The 17,445-nt window shown below is 33.6% G+C and overlaps 1 protein-coding gene and 1 pseudogene across 4 annotated transcripts in view; both read left to right on the top strand.

The window, feature by feature from the left end:
• Window positions 1-17,445, top strand: part of PHIP (pleckstrin homology domain interacting protein) — a 125,929-nt gene that overhangs the window by 67,682 nt on the left and 40,802 nt on the right. For 3 of the 4 annotated variants that reach the window (XM_031455963.2, XM_031455964.2, XM_064486929.1), the window contains exons 17-22: window positions 1,050-1,275; window positions 4,746-4,883; window positions 5,603-5,786; window positions 9,096-9,213; window positions 14,374-14,514; window positions 16,672-16,748. In XM_031455963.2, the coding sequence (XP_031311823.2) occupies window positions 1,050-1,275; window positions 4,746-4,883; window positions 5,603-5,786; window positions 9,096-9,213; window positions 14,374-14,514; window positions 16,672-16,748 (884 nt within the window). The remainder of the gene's footprint in view (window positions 1-1,049; window positions 1,276-4,745; window positions 4,884-5,602; window positions 5,787-9,095; window positions 9,214-14,373; window positions 14,515-16,671; window positions 16,749-17,445) is intronic. The other variant, XM_031455965.2, reaches the window with a different exon arrangement.
• Window positions 11,584-13,202, top strand: LOC135321567 (elongation factor 1-alpha 1-like; annotated as a pseudogene).

Raw genomic sequence — 17,445 nt, forward strand, 5'->3', positions numbered from 1 at the left:
CTTATAGTTGTTTGTTTTGGTTGTTCTTTTTTTTTTTTTTTTTTAAATCCATGCATTATGTTTAGGGGTTGTATTTGAGGCGGTGTGTGTGATAATAATCTTTTTTATATTTCAGAAGAAATAACTTTTTACTTAGCCCATTAGAGCTAGATGGCAGTTCTTAAGTTGGGGTATATAAGGTGGGTGTGGGGAGTGTCTGTGGAGAGATTTCTTGAAATTATGTAAAATGGATAATATGCATTTATCTGGGGTACAATTCTTTCGCTTTCATGTGGTTCTCAAAAATGTATGGCCTACTCTTAATATTTTCAAATATTAAAGACCATATCTGAGATTAGTGACTAAAAGATTTAAATTGCTTATTTGTGGTGAGTGGTATAAAAGGTTATCATAGTAAAAATTGAATAATTCAAATTTAATAAATTCCACATTACCCAATGAAATTTTAAGTAGCAGATGTGTCAGGTATGAGTTCTTATTAATTTTATATTATTTCAGAAATTTGGGAGAAAAAGCTTATTAACTCTTAGAAAAGCATGTCATGTTAATTTTTTACATTATTATATAAACCATGCTTACTGTATACTTAAGGATTTTCTTAAATTTTGTAAGTGATTTCCTTAAAGAGTTAAGTTCAAAGAATAGATTTGTTGATTTCCCATTGCAAAATGCTAAAACAAATAATTACCATATTTAATAATTTTAAAAATAAGATAAAGCATGATAGTTCTGTGAATGTAAGAGTACTGCTTGAAAGATTTATACCTAGATTTAATTTTACCATTTAATTTGGAATTATATAACTTACTTTTAATGTTTTTTATGTATACAACCTCTTCCTTTTCTAGAGAAAATTCAGAACAGCTACTTTTCTGGTCATAAAATTTAATGTGGAAAATTAGACTTATTTACAATTAATTCAAGAAAATAATATTCTTTTATATTATTGCTTAATACCATGATATATATTAAGGTGTTTGCCTTTCATTAGAAATCTATAACGATAAATTCTTCTTTGTTCAATCTTTTATGGGCCTTTCTTTTTATAGATAGCAGATCAGATGTTCTTTCATAGTGATTATCGGCCCCTTATCCGTGATGCCAACAATTTTGTGTTAGATGAGCAGACTCAGCAAGCACCTCATCTCATGCCACCCCCTTTTTTGGTTGATGTCGATGGTAACCCTCATCCATCAAGATATCAAAGATTAGTTCCCGGTCGTGAAAATTGTAGGGAAGAACAACTTATCCCTCAGATGGGAGTAACTTCCTCAGGTAAATGCTTATTTTCAGAGACAACCAGATTGTCCTTTTTCTACTGAAGTCTTACAAAATTGCTAATTGGGTAGAACTGATGTTTTTACTTATTTTGAAAAATGAGAAGTAAAATGATTTTTTATGCTTCTTTAAATTTCTTTGAATAATGCTTAAGTATTACAAGACAATTAAGGGGCATTGGAGCTTTAGAGCAATAATTTTGGTCTATATTTATAACCTTTTGGGTACTAATAGATTAAGTCTGTATATTTGGTATGAGATGAGTCAGTTTATTCACTCATTCAGCATCATACATTGTGAATCTCCTCTGGCCCTGACACTTGCTAAGCTGTGATATTCAGTAGTGAGTTAAACAAATGTGATCCTTGCTCTTATGGAGTGAGTTAGATTATAACAGTTATAAACAAATACATAGTTAAAAATTATGTTATTAAAGCAAATAATGTAGTATGATGGCAGAGAGAATAAGACTAGATAGCCTATTCACATTGAAGATTGTTTTAAGAAGTGATCAACTATTAAAAGATTGTAAGTAAGATAGGAATGAAAAATATTGCTGCTTTTGAGGGCGTAGTAAGGGAGGGTGAAAGTCAGGTTAGTCGAAGAATTGAATGGGAGTTGAAATGAAGACAGGGTCTGCAGACTTCTTGCCTGCTTTTCACAAAATAGCACTAATTTATTAAGTGAAAATAATGGAGAGACTGTAAAGAAGGTTAAACCAATTTTGCAGTTAGGAATCTTTGTTATATTTTAGACTAGAAAAATGTTTATGAGAATAGTTTAAGTTCTTGACTCTAGAATAAATGGACAAAATTTTAAGTTGGTATAAAGGACATTTGTGGGATATAATATATAATAAGTAACTTCTAAATAATGAATTTAGATTCTGTAAGCAGCACAGAAGAAAATCAATTTCATTACATTATAGCAAACCCATCTTTTGTTTATCTTAAAAGATTGGGCATGAAATTGTAATGAAGGTGGACATATTGGATAGGTGGGGCTGCTCTTGGAACTAGTCATGCCCGTTAAGCATGGAGGGTGAGGAGAAATATTAGAGGAAGAGTCCCCGCTGCTAACTGTAGAGAGTAGTACAGGCCAGCAGACCTGAGGATCTAGAGTATGAGAAACTGAAGTGTTTCAGTATGTGAACACAGCGTGAACTCAACCCAAGAACAGGCAGGATTCAAGAAGTCTGGGCAGGCATTCAGATGAGAGAGTTCTCAATTATTAGAGAAGTCTTGATCATAGGACTGAAATTAAGATAAATGTCTTTATTCCCTTACTAGGGAACTGGCAAGAATCAGGTCTTGCCTAGGTCTCACATAGGTACCTAGACAGGGATTTCAGGCACAACGAAATAAGGAAAGGACTTGCTTATTAAAATACCTGCTGCTTAATTATTGTGATTGTTGTTTTTCCCCTCCATTTGACAGTTTATAAAGGGCTTTCATGAATAATGTCTCATTTAATCCTTGTGTCTGTAACCCTAAAAATTAAGCAAAAATATAAACATAGAACAAAAGAAAAATACTTCCTGGGAAAGCTTTAGCATCGTTTCTAATTATATTTCTATTTACAAACCTAGATCTATAGTTAAATTTATTTGGGGCAATCCCTTAGAGTTAGGTAAAAATAGATATTGGCCATTGTAATAAATTGGTTTCAATGTGGTTTTGTTACATCTACACTGAACAGTACATTTTAAATGTTTCCTCAGTTGTAAATTTGAGTTATATCAGATTATTCATCAGTGTTCAAACATGAGATGTTTTCTCAGCATATTGGGAAAGAGGCACCCACAGGCATTTAAATTTTTAACTCTGTCTACTTTTACCACTTTCTAGCTTTGTGACCTTGGTCAAGTTATTTTATCCCATTGAATTTTAGTTTTCTCTTAATAAAATGAAATAACATTATATGCTTAATACATGTAATTTCCCTTTTTCTTATACTTTCCTTAGTGCTTCTTCATTTCAGAATGTCCTTTGTATCTTACCTTAGCAGTGCACTCTAAAAGTCTGATCTCATCAAGTCCTCACTTACATACCCACACACCTAATATTAATTGCTCTCTATTCTGATGGCATATATCTCATAGCACATTTTCTTACTCATTCAGTAGGACTGAGCATCTTTATATTCCTAGCATTGTGCTAGATTTAGAATCAGAAAATTAAGATAGATAAGACAAATCATGCTTTTGAGGAAGTAACTTATCTTTCTGTGTTGGGCAGAGTAGTAAGATAGGTGCACAGTCGGCCTTCTCTATTCCCAGGTTCTGTATCCGTGGAATCAACCGCGCATAGAAAATATTCAGGAAAAAAAATAACTTCAGAAAGTTCCCAAAAGCAATTGGATTTGCCACTTGTGGACAACTGTTAACATAGTATTTACATTGTATTTACAACAATTTACATAGCATTTCATTCTATTAGGTATTTCAGGGATAGTTTAGAAACTAGATTTTACATAGGACATGTCATAGAGATGACATTTTAGTTGGTGATTGAATGGTGTTAGTGTTTATCACATTTGTACTTGAAGTGGTTAAAAGCTCCCAAACATAAAGATCTGTGTATCCTGTTCGGAGACTAGAGTCAGATAGTCTTATATGACTGATATGGTTGAGAGTTGACGCTGGAAAAGTAGGATGAGTTAAAATCACCAAGTGCCTCATACCTCAGAGCTTTTGTACCAGCTCGTACCTTCTGTTCAGACTGTATTCTAGCTCTTCACGTGGATAACTGATTTTTCTTTTTCTTGAAGTCTCAGTTCAAATGCTTCCTTCTCAAAGTGGGCTTCTTTGACTTTTCTGATTCACCATAGGTAGTTCCCTTTTCTTTCTCATCACCTTCTTTATGTTAGCAACATTTTTCACTGTCTGCAACTATGTATGGGTTTATTGTTCAGTTTCCACATTAGAACATTAGCTCTCTGGTCAGGGACCTTGATATTTCTTATTCCCACTGGGTCCTCAGTTCCTTGACATAGTTCTTAATACATAGTGGACTGGACACTCAAGAATTTGTTGAATGAAGCAGTAAGGCTTTTTGAGAAAGTCGGTAATCAGATTTGCCTTTTTTTGAAAAAAACGGTGATCTAAGATGAAATCCTTCCTTTGCCACATACTCAGTGTATGACTCTGAATAGTTATTTTGGTTTTCTCATCTGTAAAGTAAAATTAATACATACATTATTGTGTTATTGTTAGGATTGTGTGAGTGCCTGGATCATGGTAAGCACTTAGTAAAATCATCATCGTTATCTTTAATTAAGATTGAGGGGGGCATGTTTCCTTTTTTTTTTTTTTTTTCATTTTTCCTCCCATCATTTACAGTTGCTCATTTTAGGTCTTTTACTCAAGCAAAATTTATGTTTAATTCTGGACTCAAACTGAGGTTGATGAATAAAATAGTTTGAATAGCTGCCTGAAGCATTCTCAGTGTTGTTGTGGTTTTACACAGGACTGAACCAGGTTTTAAGTCAGCAAGCAAACCAGGAGATCAGCCCACTGGACACTATGATTCAAAGACTACAACAGGAGCAAGACCTGAGACGTTCTGGTGAAGCAGGTATCAGTAATACCAGCCGTTTAAGTAGAGGTAAGCAGTGGTTCTTTTAAGTGAAATATTTAAAAACCTGATACCGTCTATAAACATACAACATAGAGAAGTGATTAAACAAATTATGATAAATCCATAATATGAAATATTAGGCTACCAAAATAATCATATTTTTTAAGATTATTTAATGACCTAAGGAAATACTCAAAATATAAGGTTTCAGATTATGGATAATGAGTTTTTCGTACGTATATTCTTCCAGATTTCCTATAATGAGCACGTAGAATTTAGAAAAACTTTAAAAATAAATTTATTCAGTAATTTATGAAATAACATTCAAAGTCACATTCTCAAACATCTCATCACCCTTATTGTTGTATATTATTATACTTTAAGAGAAAATTTAAAACAAATTTATGAACCATAAATTCCTTGGGTTTGTCTCTCTTTGCTTCTTACATAGTTTCCCAAAAATACACAGTGGGCATTTTTAAGTAATGATTTTACATCTTTGGGGCTTAACAGTCAGTAGTTACGATTCATTAACTTATGTAATCAACTGAATAATGATGTTTTATTTCATTAAGCTTTTGCTTGTGGTTTAGTTCCTAATTTGGTAATTTAATTACTTGCCACGGTATGAAGTTTCATGTGGAGGACAGTGTGGAATTTTTTTCCTGGGGTTTTTTTCCCCCCTGTTACAAGCTAATGGAGAAGTGTCTCTAAATAGAACTTACTGTATTAATTTTTTCACTTAGGCTCTGCAAGTTCTACCTCAGAGGTCCATTCACCACCTAATGTAGGACTAAGGCGTAGTGGACAAATCGAAGGTGTACGGCAAATGCATAGTAATGCACCAAGAAGTGAAATAGCCACAGAGCGGGATCTTGTGGCTTGGAGTCGAAGGGTGGTAGTACCTGAGCTTTCAGCTGGTGTAGCCAGGTAAGAGGAATTGTGAATTTTTATGTAGCACAGTTGTTTGTATTCATTTTGAATTATATAGTCTTTGGAGTAATATGAAGAGCTAGTGTTTTAAATTATTCATGACTCTCGAGAAAAGTTAAATTCAAGTATATGTCCTTTTCTAGGATGATTCATATAAATAATATGAAGAGGGGTATGTTAAGGTGAGTTGGCAGAATTACAAATTTGGTTTGAACAAATAAGATATTGAGTACATATTTAAATCTTAGCTTATCTTGTTTAACTGTATCTTAAAATGTTTTTTAAAGTTTGTTATAATTAAGTTTTTTATGGATTTTGCTAATCATTCATACTATATCATTCATTATAGTGAAAATGCATTATTTATTGGTAATAGGTTATATAAATATTTTTATATATTAAAATGATTCTTTTTTATATTTAAAAGTATACATATATAAGTTTAAAAGTATTGATTTAATGTAATCCTATTAAGGTCATTGCTATGAGGGAACTTTATATTCAATTTCTTTTTATTCTTTAGTAATGAAGTATTCATGAATGAGGTCCATATGAACCCCAGCTAATACCAACTATATATTATAATACTATACTGTAGCTTTAAAAGGTGAGGAGGATCAAATGTGGCTTTAGGATTTTCTGGTTCTTAAAAGATAAGAGTAATTATGTAATTTAAAATATTTTTAATCTGAATGTTTATATATATTATGCTTTTTAGATTGGACAATACTTCAAATTTGTGTTAGATTTTAGGATTATACACCTAAACTTTAAAGTTGAATCATAACTTTATCTGATGACAAACATACCAGATATTCTTAATAAAAACATTAACTCTTAATTTTTAGTTGAGTTCATGTCTACTTCTTAATTCTAAGGTTAGGGTTTGAAGAGGGTGCAATAAATAACACCCATCATTTGAACAATAGTTCTGAAGTTTTGAAAAATAACACAAAATCATAAGATAGGAAATCAGAATGTTACTTTTATTATTGATACACCTGTGAAGAATGTGACTTTCATCTGCATAAATGAGTGCTTCCTAATACTGAACCCCAACACAGGTAGCACTGGGCCATGGTATTTCTCCCCATGTGAGGCAGCTGGTTTGTTTCTTTAAAATGCAGAGCAAAATAAATACATTGCCAGCAGAGCATAGGACTGGGCCGTGCTTATTAGCTGGTTTTCCTTCTGGAGCATACCAGTTAATTAGTTCACTCTTGCTCCCCTGGAGGAGAATGAGTAAGGAGGGGAAAAGAGGCCAGAAGTGGTTTGCTAGTTGGGTAGAGGCCCCTATTTGTTTCTCTCTAAGTATTCTTCGCCTTTTTATCTCTTTTTCATTGGGTTTAACCATTGAGCCTCTGGTCCAGCAAGGCTATGGCCATTACTCCAAAGGCTATTTGGCCTCCCTGGAGCTTTGCCCCCAAAGCTTAGCATTCTTCCTTTGAGAATCTTTCTGGGATATACCCCCTGGTGGGTAATTAAAGGTTTGTCCCTAGAAGGCTCCTAAATTGGTCAGGCTAGTATATTAATTAAAATTAAACCCAATCACATAGCCAACAAAGAGCTAATATTTATTACCTATAAAGAACCCTTGAAACTCAAAGTAAACAGAACAATCCATTTAGAAATGGGCAAAAGTATGAACAGATATTTTAAGCACTTCTTTAAAAACCTAAACATAAGAATATCATATGCTATCTGCTGATTGCACTTTTGGGGATTTATCCTAAAGAAATGAAACTTATTTTCACACAAAAACCTGTGCACAAACATATATAGTAGCATTATTTGTAATAATCAAAACCTAGAAACAACCCGGCTGTCCTTCCATCAGTACGTGATTAAACATACTGCAGTATACCCACACCATAGAATACTGCTGTATTAAACAGGAGAAACCTGTTGATATACAACTTGATTGGATCTTGAAGGAATTATGCTGAGAAGCCAGACTCAAAGGTTATGTATTACCCGATTCCATTTATGGACTATTCTTGAAATGACAAAAGTATAGCTATGGAGAGCCAGATTAGTGGTCACTAGACATTGTTGGGAGGAAGGGCTGAGGAAGAGGAGAGAAAAGTGGATATGGTAATTGAAAGGACACCGCAAACGATCTTTGTGGTAATGGAGATGTTCTGTATCTTGACTAGGGTGATAGATACACAAACCTACACATGTGATAAACTTGGATGGAACTAAATACACATAAGCACACACACAAGTAGAAGTAAAACTCGAGAATTCTGAATATTAGTGGGTTGTATCAGTGTCTAGATGTTATGATATTGCACAGTAGTTTTGTAAGATATTCCCACTGGGGGAAACCAGTTGAAAGATACAAGGGGTCTCTTTGTATTATTTCTTAGAACTATGTGAATCTACAGTTTTCTCAAAAAGTTTTATTTAAAATACCAGAATAAAAAAATTAAAAACGAACAAAATTAAATCCAAGTCCATTCTTTTCACAAGATTTAAGTTTACTCAGTTCCATTCAGAATTATGAGTATCTGCATTAGATTCTGCAGTTAAGTATAAGTTGATGACAATAATATACCCTAGTAATAAAATGTCATATTATAGAGTTCTTCCATCTCTGAATGTTACTTCCCCTTCCAACTGTGGTATCTCCAAGGAAAAATTAAAAGTTTGAAGTCTTAAGGAATTAAAATTTAAAAATTCTCTTTCCCTTGTTAGTTTTGTTTCCATGAAATTAAAGTTTGCAATTAAAGTTCGTCAGAACTTCTGTTGCTCAATTTCAGGTTGATGCCTGGATAGAGCTGAAGTATTTTCAGTAGCTGAAGCCTGACCTGCCTTTCACTGGAGAGTTTAGTTCTTTCAGGGCTTCAGGAGTTAATACTAGCTCTACCTGAAGATTCTGTTGTGCCTCATTTTTTTTAAGATTCCAGCTATCTATATGGCACATAAGATCCCAGCATAAGCCCAACACTGACACAATTTTAAAAGAATAAATAAATTCTGTTTCTCACCCTTGGAGCAGTTATCTTAGGAATAACCATGTTTCCAGATCTTAAAACTTGATTTGCCAAAAACCATAGCAGAAACAGTAATATCAAGTTCAAGTGGACAGGGTCTCTCTTTCCAGTATTCTAGTCATTTAATGCCAAATTTCCAGAGCTCACAATCTGTGAATTTAAACTCGGAAGTCTTTATCACATGCCTTTATCTGAAAAGAAAACATCGGGAATATCATTCCTTCTCTGGTACCGAACATTCCCTTTGGGGAGAAATCAGTTATAAAAATTATAGATTAAGATTCGTGGCTTTTAATTTCTTTTCCAGTAGGCAAGAAGAATGGAGAACTGCAAAGGGAGAAGAAGAAATAAAGACTTACAGATCAGAAGAGAAAAGAAAACACTTCACTGTTCCAAAAGAGAATAAAATGCCCACTGTCTCAAAGGTAAATAGTGCTTCATAAGTATAGTGACCACTTTAAGGCTTTTTTGTAATTAAACATGTTGACATTATAGATGTATATTTAATTAATGAAAAAGTTAATATAGATAATTTTTTATTATCTTTGGATTATTCTTAAGTTTTTAATACTATATCTCTTGCTTTCTAGCTTATCTTTTCCCCAGATGCCAATTGCAGTATGCCTATTGAGTTTAATAAATTATATCACAAGGCTAATAAGCAAGATCTTTTTTTTAGTTCTGCCATTGATGGTACACTCTAAAACAGTGTTTGGTTTTGTTTTTGTCCTATGCATTGTTTGGCTGTTTTGCACCTATTTGTTACTGCAGATAATGAAGTCACCTCCTGCTATAAATAATAGTTCTTTTTTCCTCCATTAAGAGAGGTAAATTGTCTCTACTACTGTTCCTTGTAGGTTTTTCTGTCATTCTGCCTTGGAAAAGTTTTTCAGTCCAGTGGATTTCAATTGATTATGCCCTAATCTGAAAGAGATACATACTTACCTCCTTGAGTGTCAAGGGATAACAATGACCCATTCTTTATTCCTTTTTTCTTTTTTAAACCATCTTAGCTTGAAAGCTTCAGAGCCTTGGGGCTGAAATTGAGAAAACCTTTATGGAACTTCTTTTCAGTTCCAAGTCACCATCTAAGCAATGATCTAAACAAAGAAGAGATGACTGGTCTCATGACCTAGCTTTGTGCTCCTTCTTATTTGAGCTCCTCGGCCCTTCTTAAGTAGTCTTTATTATTACTCTTTTCTGTTTTGTGACTCTTCAAAGGACTCAAGTATCCTTTGCTACTTTATGTTTTGCTTTACTAAGGGTATCATACCCTGGGATCAGTAGGACCCCAACACTAGAATTTCTGTTAGTATAATCTGAAATAATCTTTTCTTTTTTAGATTTGTTGTTGTTGTAAAAGGATGTGATTACTTTTTAATCCAATAGTGGTTCAAAGACCACTTCAAAGAAAGAAAAGGATTGATAAGAATGTATACGTGTGTGTGCATGCACACAGATATTTATAGTGTCTTTGGTGGCAAAAACTGGAATAACCTTTAGTGTCCATTGTAGAAGAAAGGTAGAATGTCATGACATCTATATGTCCATGGAATATTATACAGCTTTTTAAAGAAATGAATTAGAGTTCACTCCATTGCCGTGGAGAAATGTTCATGATGTATTTATTATTAAATGAAAAAAGTAAGTGGAACGGTAATGTTTATAAAATGACCTCTTTTTTGTTTTTCAAATGTTATGTGAATAGAGATTTTGAAAGCACACCTACTAGGTTATCAATAACATTGATAATTACAGATGTACAAATTATGAGGTGCCACCTTATATCTCAGTTATTTTTTCTTCTAATAATAGAGGGACACTTACTGTGCAGGTGAGTAGTATAAATTAATATAAAAACTATTTAGAAAGCAGTTATAAAGTTGATTTTCGTGGTAGATTTGGTCCCCAAATTATAGTACCTTAAATTGACTTACTTCCCTTAAATATTTATTTATTTTTCTTTAGGGAAATGTTTTTCTCTGTGATATAAAAGCCTTGGTAGGTGGTCAAAGTGTGGTATGTTGCCCTCTGTGTTGAGAACTGAAGCTCTTTCAACTTTTCTGATTCTCTTGTGTGTGAATTTGTGACCTCATGCCTCAAGATATCAGCATTCTCACTTAAAGCTACAGAGTGGAAGATCATATTGGTGAGGAAAGTACAGACGGGGTACATATGTTCTCCTGAGGAAGGCTTTTTGAAGTTGTTCTGCAACATTGTGCCAGATATCCTATTGGCCAGAATTTAGTCACATGAAATTCTGACAGCGAAAATTTAGGTTTTTGTGCAAGAAGAGAGGAACTGATGTTGGTTGACAACCAGCTTTCCCTTCTGTGTTATGTATTAAGGCATTAAAAACATGGTTTTTTGACTTGGAATTTATCCTAAAAAAATATAAAGTTTTGGGTAAAGCTTTATAAAATGAAACAACTAGCAATTTTTAATGAAATGGATTTGAGTAGGTAAATAATATTTATGTTAAATGAAAGAAGCAAGATCCATTACATTCTTAACAATAAATTACTCAAAGCTTATGAGATTGTAGTTGAACATTATTTCCTTTTTTATATCTTTTACATAGTTTCCCAAATTGTTATAAAGTTACAAAACCCTTCACTAATCCTTTTAGAGACAATCTGTGTGGAATAAATCTGGTATCCTTGTATGTGAATATGTCTTTAATTTCCCTTGGCTTTTACAAGTGACAGCCCCTACAAGGGTAGCTAAAGTGCAGGGAAGAAGTGACAAGACTGATTGTGGTGAGGGAACTGGAGAGTGGAGATGGAGGGAAGGGAATGGTTGAACTCAAGTTTGTAATATTACAAGTCTTGAGGTTACCCACCCTTCCCGCCTCTTACACATACAGAGTCTTTTTTGGGAGTACAGAGCAAGACCTAAATTTTTGCTTTTTTCTTTCCTTCCCAAGTGCAGTATTACCACCCAACACACTTAGGAAACCAGAGCCAAACATAATTCAGGTATTCAAAGTAGCATATTATTCTGAGAGTGATAAGAGGATATTGGAAACGTGATGTAACAACAAGCTGTTTTGAAGAGGGTTCTGTTTGAGAAATTGGGATGAAGCATATTGTCATTGAAATAGAGAACTCAGTGGATGGATTTAATAGATTATAGAGCACTGAGAAGTGAGTAGTAAGCTGGAAAGAGCTCTTCCAGAACGCATCAACAAGGGATAAAATGATGGAGAGAATGAGGGAAATGTAAAAAACAAATATATGTGTGTTTATGTCATATATGTGTATATACACACATATACAGATTACATGGTAAAATAATGGTAAAATAAGCATTATTAAGTAAGAGTCTTCAAAGAAGAGAAAATACGTAGAAGGAGAAGAGTTGAAAAATAGTGAACCAGAATTTCTTGGAATTAACCTCAAGCTGAGCAGATGCATAGTGTGCCAGTTAGAATAAGTAAGGGAAAAATAATATAAAGTTTAAAATCTCAGTTAAGCACGTTATAGTGAGATTTGAAAATATCTAAAACAAAGGATATTCTGAAAGTTTCTGGAGAGAAAAAGAGAATCACCTTAAAATGAATATGGTCCTGACTAACATTAGACTTTTTGTTTGGTGTTAACAAAATGGATTCCATTGAGTCACCCTGCAGCCAGGAGAGTAAAGGGGAAATTGAGGAATCAGCACCTACGTTAAGAAAATGTCTGCAACCCCAACACAGTAGTGTTTATGCCAGTTTCTTGTTGGTATGATGACAACATGCTGGAGCCAGGTGCTGACATGCCTTGGTTTAAGGGTTGGAAAGTCACCTGTAAAGATGGCAATGCCAGTGGAACCATGTGGCTTAAAGCTCTGAATGGTCTCTTGCCACCAATTCATCTTACAAGCCCTTGGTGCCTCTCCCTCCAGGTGGTATTGGTACTATCCCTGTGGGACCAATTAGAGCCAAACCTGGCATGGTGGTCACCTTTGCTCCAAGTGTCATTACAACTGAAGTAAATAGAGCCTGTTGAAGTGCACCATTGAAGCTTTGAGTGAAGCTCTTGGTGAGGACAGTGTGGACGTCATTGTCAAGAACATGTTTGTCAAAGATGCTCGCCATGGCATTGTGACTAGTGACAGCAAAAATAACCCATTAATGGAAGCAACTGGCTTCACATCTCAAGTGATTATCCTGAGCCATCCAGGCCAAGTCAGTGCTATGCACCTGTTCTGGATTGTCCCACAGCACACATTGCTTGCAAGTTTGCTGAGCTGAAAGAGAAGATTGATCTCTGTTCTGGGAAGAAGCTTCTGAAAGATGTCCCCAAATTCTTGAAAGGTGGTGATGCTATCTGCCACTGTTGATAAGGTTTCTGGCAAGCCCCCATGTGTGTTGAGAGCTCCTCTGACTTTCCTCCCCTGGGTCGTTTTGTGTTTGTGACATGAGACAGACGGTTGCTGTGGGTATCATCAAAGCAGTGGACTAGAAGGCAGCTGGAGCTGGCAAGTCACCAAGTCTGCCCAGAGAGCTAAATAAATATTATCCCCAGTACCTGCCACCCCAGTCTTAATCAATGGTGAAAGAACCATCTCAGGACTATTTGTCTTAAGTTGGCTATTTTTAAGTTGAAGTGAAAGACTAATTAATAATAATGATGCATCATAAAACCTTGAAGGAAAGGATATTTTGTGGACCGTGTTTTTTTCCTTTATGTGGCAGTTTTAGTTTTTAAATCAGTAATTTTTGATGGAAACAACTTGACAAGAAATCTGTCACAGAATTTTGAGATCCAGTAAAACAGAATTTAATGAGAAAAGAAGGAAAAAAAGTGAGGATGTAATTATAGGTTCAAAGGAGTGAAGATATAAATATAGGTTCAGAGTTATTTTCTGTAGTGCTTTAAAGATAGTGCTCCTTTTTCTTACTGTATGATTTATTGTATGCTACATTGTATAATTCTAATAGCAGTCTCATTCTTTTTTTGAAGATAAATTTTAGTATTTTCCCCTTATTTTTTATATTTGCAAGTTGGGATTCTTTTTTCAGGTGTAAATTCTTGTGTTTGTTGAATTTATTCATCTCTGTAATCGTGTTGGACTTTCAGTTATTTTGGTCATTGTTAGTTGTTTTCTCATCTGCTGTGGAAAACTTCCCACACTGGTCTGTAGCAGAAGAAAGATAGCCAGTCACCTGGTGTCTAAGCCTCATAGTGATAGGTTAGTTTTGTGATAACCATTTTGTTTTCTAGTTTGCCTCTGCCTGTTACGCATGCGTCACAGTCTGTGATCCTCCTTCTTACGTCTGTTGTGTAAGTCTGATGCGGGTACAGGAGAGTTCAGTGTTAGGCTTGGTCTGTTATTATGAATCCTTAAGTCTTTATCACTTAGATTATAAAAACTTTTTTTGTCTGATTATCAATCAGCAAGTGAGTTTCAACTATCACAAACCTGTGATTTAGTTTGATATAATGTTAAAATATTTGAGCTGGTACTGTAATCTAGTCTACGTATGTGATACCTTAAATATGAATGGATTTTTTATAATTAAAAAATATATAACTTTTAAAGTAAAAAAGTGTGCTCTTTGAGTATACTGTAAGTAAGTTTAATTTACTTTTTTCCAGAATCATGCTCATGAACATTTCCTGGATCTTGGAGAATCCAAAAAGCAACAGGCAAATCAACACAATTATCGTACAAGATCTGCACTGGAAGAGACTCCTAGACCTTCAGAAGAGATAGAAAATGGCACTAGTTCTTCAGATGTAAGAGCTCAGTACATTCATAAATTTCTGTTCCTGTTTTAAATATGACTTTTATTCTTTGCATTCACTGATACATTTATAGATGTAGCTCAAACATAGTGTTTCTAGGTCTTAAAATGGTAATAATAGCTGAAGACCTGCTGTGTATGTTCTGAGCATGGAACACACATTTATAATCTCAAGTCCACAGAACAAATGCATATGAATTAATTATTCCATCATGAGGGCTCTGGGGTTCAAAGATGTTTAGATTACATATTTACCTAACTTTAGGTGGTAGAGTGGGATAAAACCCAGGTTCTTTTTACTCTAAATCCAGACTTTTAAAATGGTACCATGAGCCTCTAGTCTGTAACTATAATCAACAGATTTGACTGTTTTGGTTAGTTTTTAGTCTCTGTATAGCTTTCTTAGTTTATAGCTTTCTAAATGTAATTTTAAAAATATTCCTTATGTATAGTTATTTCAGTAAATACCGTTGTCCCTACTAGATTACATATTCTTTCAGCAAAGGCTATCAATTTGCAGTCACAGATCAATCTTACTTAGCACTTCAGCTGTTTTCCTTCCCCTGCCCTACTCTCACTGTCACCCCTTCACCTGCAGTTAGGTCAAAGACTATGATCTGACATAAGGACAACTATACATTTTTGAAGTCATACTGTGTTTTACAGTGTTAGACATATATGGAGATTCTTCACCTATATTCTCTATGGATAAGGTATCATTAACTCAAACTGAGAATATTCTAACCATAATTTAAAAGTTAGTCTCCAGTGGCTCTATGTCCTAGTATGGCCAGGTCAAAATATATCCAATCTGGCAAAAAGATAAGTTAAGTTAATTACAAAAACGAGATACATGACAATTTAGCTATGCCACAAAACATAAAATATATATGTGTGCCAATTATTTGTATTATAAAATACTTATTATTGTAAGATTTATAGTATTATTCTTTTATAGTACCTCTTTGTTTTGTATTTGGAATGTAGAAGGATGTTTCTGTTGTTCCCCTTTAAAGAAATATACTAAGTATATTTAGATCATGTGTTTAGATATTTTTCAGTTATATTGAGCAGAGATTAAATTTGCTAAAAAAACATTTACTGTTGAATTTTGATCTTTTCATATTTGCTTAGTTTTCAGAGCTCTGTGGAATAGTTACATAATACATTGTTCATTTTTAAGACATCAAAAAGGGAAAATTTTTCTCCCAGAATATAATATTTTATTAGTAAAAGAATGTATCCCATTATCCTCATGAAAAATGATATGAATTTGCCCAGCAGTTAATAACACTGAACCATTCTTACGTAGAGTGGGTCTGAGCTTTGAAGTAAAATAACCTGAGTTCAAAATAGGTTTTGTTGCTTATTAATTGTGCTGCCATGAATAAATTTCTTAACCTTTTTAAGCTTTAGTTTCTTTCACTTAAATAACTGTTTCCTATCACTAGCACTGTTTTGTCTAGATCAAATGGGATGATGTATACAAAGAACTTAGAATGGTTTCTGACATGTGGTAAAAGCTTAATTAATGTGAGCTGCTATTTTTACTGGAGCAAGATTTTGTGACCCCCCCAAAAAACAATTTTTGTAAAGAAAATAGCTTCACAGGTAGTATCCTTTGTTGACCAGTGAATATTTACTGAAGAGAAACAGAATGTTTGGGTAGTTTTTAATCTTATCATTTGTACAAAATAATCCTAGCATTGGAATATCCATTTTTATGTGATAAAGCTATTTTAATAGTAATAAATAAAACATAAAAATACCTAAATTTAAGCTTCTCAAAGCACCTATAGAAAAAGAAAACTTAAAAAAAAAAGCCCAAGAAGTAAAATTGATTTCAAATGTTAATTTGATGTCATCCAATCTAGAAGATATGTTATGAGGCTTTAAAAAAAAAGTATGTTAATTCATCCAAGAGATTGCTCTAAATCCAATATTAGTAAATATTGTATCTTTGAATACAGTAATATTTGGATACATTTAATAATTTTTGTATAAAAATATGAGACCTGTGTTTTATAAGTAAATCTATCTTTAAATGCCTTATATGATTGACACTATTAGATATCACTGATATTTTCTATAGTCATAGAATGTTACTTTATAAAATTATACAATAAAATACATCTTCAATGTCTCCTAGGAAGGTGAAGTTGTTGCTGTCAGTGGTGGAACGTCTGAAGAAGAAGAGAGAGCATGGCACAGTGATGGCAGTTCTAGGTAATTTAATGAATTTAATGAATTTTTATTCTTCCAAATGTAATGTAAAATCTTTAGAAAGCTGAAGATTCTTTTCTACCAGAACTAGATTTCATAGTCTCTTGGGGTTGTAGTTGGTCCTTCCTCAGAGAGTTTTTGTAGTTGTCTAAAATATAGATTGTCTTTCTGACATGTTTCCTCTAGTAGAAAAAAACTTTTGGTAATTGTAACTAGATCTGCAAAATTATGCTTTTAACTTTTTCTTAGTGGATATTTTATCTTCTGAATGGTATTATATTTGTAATACTGAACCACAAGCTAGTTTCATTACTAGTTTTGAGAAATATTTAAGCATTAAATTATGAAAATAATGAGATTTTATAGAATTAACTGACTTTTACAGTGGGATTTGTTGAATGCTTATAATATTTTCTTTCAGCAATGAGAATAAACTTTTTCCTGTTAACCCCACCCCGTTTGATCATGTAAGTGAGGATTCCTTCAGCTCCTTACACTGGTGATTCACATTGTCACAGGGCCTGATGGCCTTGGCTGACCTTGCAAGTAGCAAGAAGGAGCAAAGCCTTTGGGAATGATAATTATGTTTAGCCCCCATACTTATTCCCTGGCAGCACTAGCTCTTAAAATTGCCAAAGAAAGTAAGAAGTTATAAGAATTCTTCACCTCTTGTTATCATGAACTTTCCTGTTTCCATAAC

This window comes from Camelus dromedarius, chromosome 6 (genome assembly GCF_036321535.1).
Source record: "Camelus dromedarius isolate mCamDro1 chromosome 6, mCamDro1.pat, whole genome shotgun sequence".
NCBI classification, from domain to species: Eukaryota; Metazoa; Chordata; class Mammalia; order Artiodactyla; family Camelidae; genus Camelus; species Camelus dromedarius.